The sequence below is a fragment of the Schistocerca cancellata genome, chromosome 8 (assembly GCF_023864275.1).
Source record: "Schistocerca cancellata isolate TAMUIC-IGC-003103 chromosome 8, iqSchCanc2.1, whole genome shotgun sequence".
NCBI lineage: Eukaryota > Metazoa > Arthropoda > Insecta > Orthoptera > Acrididae > Schistocerca > Schistocerca cancellata.
This window is the reverse complement of record NC_064633.1, coordinates 480,587,306-480,594,170: the sequence shown is the minus strand read 5'-3', so window position 1 is coordinate 480,594,170 and position 6,865 is coordinate 480,587,306. Positions and strand designations below refer to the sequence as shown.

General features: G+C 46.1%; 1 protein-coding gene across 1 annotated transcript; it reads left to right on the top strand.

The window, feature by feature from the left end:
• Positions 1-1,962: 1,962 nt before the first annotated feature.
• Positions 1,963-2,670, top strand: LOC126095645 (uncharacterized; the record flags this gene model as incomplete). Its single annotated transcript, XM_049910406.1, has 1 exon — positions 1,963-2,670. A coding segment is annotated over one exon (708 nt), but the record flags the coding sequence as incomplete, so codon positions are not given.
• Between the last annotated feature and the right edge of the window lie 4,195 nt (positions 2,671-6,865).

The following is a 6,865-nucleotide window of genomic DNA, read 5'->3' as shown; positions in this document are numbered from 1 at the left end:
TCTTTGACAGGAAAATGGAGTCAGTCTACAAAACACACTGCTTAAAAACTTGTAATTGCCATCTTAGATTATATGATAGGTTTATGGGACCCACAGAGAATGAACTCACGGGGGATATAAAACTTATACAAAGAAGGGCGGCACGAATGGTCACAGGTTTGTTACACCCACAGGAGTGCGTCACGGAAATGCTGAAACAGTTAAACTGGCAGACTCATGAAGAGGTAACAAATCATATCACTTAAGCCGACTTACAAAATTTAGAGAACTGTATTAAATCCAGAGATATTCTTCGGCCCCCTACGCATCACTCCCGTAAGAACCGTGAAGACAGAAGTAAACTAATTACACACGCAAAGAGGCATCTAAGCAGTCTTTCTTCCTATGCTCCACGCGCGACTGGAACGAGTAGGAAGGCTTCTATGCAGTTCAATGCAAAGTATCCTTTACGATGTACTTGATGGTGGTTTGCAGAGTACGTATCTAAGCGTACATACAGCTGTATCAGTTACATACGAAAAATTATGCAAAATAAATTTCACAACTACGAGGGTGTTATCTGCTACTATTTTAATTATTTTCATTTTTTATTTGACAGCGTCTAGTGAATACAGTATACATTCTTTAAAAATGAAGTGGACGGACGCCTACATAGAAAAGAAATTTGATTACAAGTGCTAAATTACGGCTCCAGTTACTGTAGCCAAAGTGACGTCAAACGGCTTGTATTTTTAATATTGCCATTTAAATTTCAAAATGCTCACAGTTTGTTATTCGCTATATCTGGATTAGATCAGACTATAATTCTGTCGAATTTTAGGAAAATCTTTAATTTCGCGCAATATTTTACTGGCTGCGATAATTGTAGCACCATGTAGGAACCATTTGATATGAGTGGAATGTGTTGCACATATGGAGCAGTACCACAAAGAAAATTATACGAGTACATCTGTGGGAATCGTGGGAGGTAACTGATCTACAATACCACTCATCGAAACTTATTATACATAATATGCAGTACACAACAAGATTTATAGTTATTCTCGTGACATCACATGTTTCGGCTTCCCCATCTCACAACTAAACTACCACCTCCAAGACTAACCTACACAGGTTACCATAACCTACAATTCAAAAAACCATATAGTCGCAAAAAAAATATTGTCTGCATTCTGTCTTTGCCCACGTATGGCGTTCCTTGCCACATCATCAGTGCATCACGGGTCAAAGCAGACGTCCAGTATCGTAAATTAAATCGAACCAAATGAAGCGGTCGAAGAAATAAAAAGTTGTTATTGAGTGAGGCATTCAGTATTATTGAAACGTTGTAGCGTATTTTAAGAGGATGTTGTCCCATAGCTCGTGAATATTTGAAAAAACGTCATGATTTGCTGACAACAGTGGCTGATGAAAATTCCTTTATTATACAACAATTTCTGGTACACAGACCATCATTAGGTGCCGTAAAATATTTACAGCAGCTTAGAAGGCGATATAAAATTAATAGAGTCAGATAATAAAAAAATCTATGATGCAGGATCCATGGTTATATAGCCTTGTAAGCTTCTGTAAATTGTCATACCTGGTGATGGTTTTAAAATAAACGAATTCTCATCAGCAACTCTTGGCGATGGATCACGATGTTTTTCGAAAATTTGTGAATTCTAATACATTTGGTAATAATGAGATGTGGTTTTGGTTTCTGTTGACAGCTACTCATTCGAGACGTACGAGACGAAGATGGTGCCCGCTGAGAGCGCCCCGCGGCGCAAGGTGATGCGGAGGCCGGCAGCCATGGTTGAGCAAGCGGCCGAAGAGGTGGCGGCGGTCGCGGAGTCCAAGGTGTCTGCGGACCTCGCGCCCTCCGCTTCGCACCACGGTGGCGGCGGCGGTGGGGGAGGAGGTCACGGTGGTGGCCACGGAGGCGGCGGTGGAGGCCACGGAGGTGGAGGCGGTGGTCACGGAGGCGGCGGTGGAGGCCACGGAGGAGGAGGCGGCGGTCACGGAGGTGGAGGTGGTGGAGACCACGGCGGCCACTGGGAAAAGGGCGGAGGCAAGAAGCACCACTCCGACCACCACGAGAGCGCCGGCCACAAGGGCGACAAGGGCTACAAGGGCCACCACTCGTACGAGAAGGGTGCCAAGGGCGAGCACGACAAGGAAGGCCACAAGGGCCACTACGCCGACCACGGCGGCAAGAAGAAGAGCCACCACGAGGATGGCGGACACTACGGCGAGCACCACCACGGCGAGAAGGGCGAGAAGGGAGCCAAGTACGGCGAGGGCGGCAAGCACTCCAAGGGCCACAGCACCAAGGGCGGACACTCGGTGCACAAGAAGGACGAGTACGAGAAGAAGCACGAGTTCTACGACGAGCACCACGAGGGTGGCGAGCACGAGAAGGGCGGCGAGTTCCACGCCCACCACGAGGCCAAGGGCGGCGGCCACAAGAAGGGCGGCCACCACCACGGCGAGCACCACGAGGCGCACCACGGCAAGAAGGGCCACCACGAAAAGGGCGGCCACCACGACGACCACAAGGGCCACAAGTCCGCCGGCGGCCACGAGGAGCACCACGAGCACAAGGACGACTACAGCAAAAAGGGCGGGCACGACGAGGGCAAGCACTGGGGCTACAGCTCCGGAGACGGCGGCGGCGGCGGCGGCGGAGGCCACGGCGGTGGCGGTGGCGGAGGAGGTCACGGAGGCGGTCACGGAGGCGGCGGCGGAGGCCACGGAGGCGGTGGTGGAGGTCACGGCGGCGGTGGCCACGGAGGTGGAGGCGGCGGAGGTCATCACCGATAGGAACGCGTCCTGCAGCGCAGCACCGAAGGTTCCTTTTGAAGCCTTCACGTCTGTGATGCCACCGTATGGTGGCCTGTCGACTACGACTTGTGCGATTACGCGCGCTGATCGTCTCGTGTACAAGGTCTGCCCCCTCTGACACGTCCTACCTGTGTACTGTGTCCTAGTCTTTCCTTACGCGGTACCGCAAAAATTTGGCCTGATGTATTCTCTACATCTCAGTAGACTCGCAACTAATCTGTGATAATATCCAACTGGATCTGTCTTTCCCAATACCGTTTAGCTGACTGTCACATTTTCCAGTCAGACAAAAATAATTCTCTTTTTCTCTTCCTAATATGACGATAAAGCCCACAAATTTTTTCGCTGAATATGTCGTAGTACAGTAAATCGGACGTTACGTAAACGGTATTATCTAAAAAGTCATACTCCTAGCCTGATGTAGCGATGTCTCTCACACTTTCTTCATGCAGTATGAATAATTACGAAAAGTTGCAGTAGCTGTCAATGTATCAATTTATTCGACGAACTTTCTTCATTTATACTCATATACTGACTGACGTTCGTTGCATCATGCATCTCGGTCGTTCCCTGTTACGTAATATAATCCTGTTGCTTGTGAAATACGTCACACTAGTTACATAAATTTCCCTTTTTCCCTTACTACTGAGCAGTCAGTAGTTGCTCATAATCTGTGATGAAGAGTGTAATTGTTAGTTTATAAATGTTACAAAATAAAAGTGATAACTTCAAAATAAAATCGTCTAATTTTATCTTCCCCTCCTACAATTCACACCTTTACTTACTATATCTTCAGTATATACTAAGTATGAATTAATGCTGTGAAGTGAAAAATATTAAGTGTAATATAAGCTATCTACTCAGGACATAAGCATACCATGGTGGACCTAAAACTGATGAGAATTCGTTCGCTACAGTAAATGGGAAGGTAATGACAGGTTCTTTTGTTAGGTGACTCTACTACATTCCATACCGAATCAGGTGACCAACTGCCATCTGTGAGGAAGAACCAGATCGAAATGTTGATTTTCGTAACTATTATTTCACATATTAGGCTCTTTCACAGCTGCAGACTTGACAAAATTATGTGGTGGAACATAGTCTTGCTTCCTGTAAAGACAATCAGAAAAGTGAATCGTAATGTGGATGAGCTAGAAACCAAGCAACATTCGATCCAGTGAAGAACAGCGTCACCACGATTGAAGAAAATATGCACGGTATGAACAACAAATGAAAGGAATGATTTTTAGATTTTCGACGTAAAGGGATAGCCCAGTATTAATAAGTTCAAGTCTTAAATTTATTTGTGGGCACTGCAGAAAAAACGGTCCACATTCTGGGGACCGAAAGACTAGCTCCTACACCATTAGGAAACTCCCATTCACAGGGCTGACTATCAGGCAGCTTTTAGCCAAAAATAAAGTGCAACTGTTTCGCGCTCACCCTACCGTCTGTTCTAAGGCTTGTGGTTTTGCCTCGCTCTATAAAATAAAAATGGATCCAAAAGCGCAGCATTTCCAGGTGGTATGAAACAAATATCACGACAAACCTTCGCACTGCTTGAAAAGATGTACTCTTCAGTGGGTTCCTTATGCATGGTGTCAATACTACTGAGTATTTGTTAATTTACCTTTCCTGTACAGTTCAATGCAGTGTAGGACATGCTATGAGAACATCACCGTTATACAAGTGTTAAAAGTGTCCCCACGGGCCTCGGCATATCCGTGAATACACCGGAGCAGCGAGTTCAAACGTGCCACCACACACGTTAATAAAGTCACAGGCAGCATGAACGCTTTGGTCCAGTCTTCGCACGTCCCGGATGGGTTCCATCAGAGCCGAATTCTTTCAAACGATACTGACGTGCCTCTGTTGTTCAGAAGTACGATGCAAAGTTCCTACAGACATGCATGCATGCCAGAAGGAACAATCACTGCGGTGACTGCAGCTGACGGTTGTTCGTATTCGCAACTGTGAAAACATTTCATGTATTTCATAACAGCTGCAGTCGCCGTAGTGCCTGTTCTTCGGACATGCATGCATGTCAGAAGCAACAAGCACTGCGGTGACTGCAGCTGACGGTTGTTCGTATTCGCAACTGCGAATACATTTCATGTATTTCATAACAGCTGCAGTCGCCGTAGTGCCTGTTCTTCGGACTCCCGTGGTTAGCGTGAGTAGCTGTGGAACGAGAGGTCCTTCGTTCCAGTCTTGCCTCACCTGAAAATTTTACTTTCTTTATTTTCGCAAAGTTATGATCTGTCCGTTCGTTCATTGAGATCTCTGTTCACTGCAATAAGTTTAGTGTCTGTGTTTTGCGACCGCACCGCAAAACCGTGCGATTAGTAGACGAAAGGACGTGCCTCTCCAATGGGAACCGAAAACATTTGATCGCAAGGTCATAGGTCAACCGATTCCTCCACAGGAAAACGCATCTGATATATTCTATACGACACTGGTGACGGCATGTGCGTCACATGACAGGAATATGTTGTCGACCCACCTAACTTGTACACTTGGCGAATGGGTAAAAAGATTCTTCTACCTTGCCCGATTTAGGTTTTCTTGTGGATGTGATAATCACTCCCAAAAAAGTGATGAAAACATAAGAGTTTGTCACATAAACTGAACATAAAAAATTAAACTTTCCACTCGAGGGAAGACTTGAACCTAGGATCTCTCGTTCCGTAGCTGCTCTCGCTAACCACTGGACCACGGCGCTCCTTGACTCCCATCGTCCTTGATGTTGCCTATCTTCGCATGGACTACTCAGTTTTTTATATTTTACTAATTTTCGTCATAGTTCCACACAACTTCTTCCTGTTTTCTCGATTGATCTGTGTTCAGTTTTTCAAGCCCTATCCACTGTGAAACTTCCTGGCAGATTAAAACTGTGTGCCCGACCGAGACTCGAACTCGGGACCTTTGCCTTTCGCGGGCAAGTGCTCTACCAACTGAGCTACCGAAGCACGACTCACGCCCGGTACTCACAGCTTTACTTCTGCCACTGTGCCAACTTATAACTAAATCTGAGGGGGGTGCGATGGGGAGGTTCCCTTGTGAGGACCACGAGGTACCGTCCCACCTTGAAAGTGATCCTCTGGCAGCAACGCTGCAGCCGTGCAATTCGATGCTGCGGCTTGAGTGGAAGATGGGATGGAGGTGTGTGCGCCCGTAGTATCACTGCTAATACCGGGCTCACAACAGTTTGCGTCAACGCGCCTGGGCTCACATGCCCTCTTACCTGTGCTGTGGTAGCTGTATGATCGACGATCCTGGCTGTGGTCTGTGCTGTGTGGACGTCCAGAACCTCGTTCACGGGTGTGAGAAGGTTCACGTGACCACGTCCAACTTGTTTGGTAATTCTCCGAAAGGACCATACTGCGATTCGGAAGGCCACAAGTTAACCCCTCTCAAACATCCTCAGTTGGCTGTAGGAAACACGAGTGCATCTCCGTGGTTGGTTGCCTATTTGCTTGATGCGTTTGCACCACACTGAGTCTTCTGCCTCTCAGCTTTTCCTATTAAAGGGCAGACACAGATGTTTTGATAGCTACGCCACTACGCTATCTGTAAGCGGACGACGTTGAAACCATCATCAGTCCATCTACTGTCCAACAGGTGGCATAAGCCGCCATCTGAGGAAACCAGGCGTCGTCTTTCCAGATGTACTAATTCTTTTCGGCAGTGTATTGTTGAGGCATGTCAAAATCATAAATATCTTGGAAGTTATGACCTGAGATTATGGTTTCAGTGAACAAGCAAAAATGCCACGGACAACACAAGCAAAACGAGTAATCAGTATGCTGAACTCCATCCATTGATCAGTTAAAATTAAGAAAAAGGCAAAAGAAGGTTCTATGAATCAATAAAACGAAGCATTTATTTCTATAATGCCGAATCCTAGGAAATGACAAAACAAGACATTAGAAGACTTGAAGCAGAGAAAATGGATTTTTGAGAGTAAAATGTAGAGTTTAAAGGCAAGGGAAGATTCCAAAAAAATAAAAAAGGTTTTAAAAATTTAAAAATAGATCAG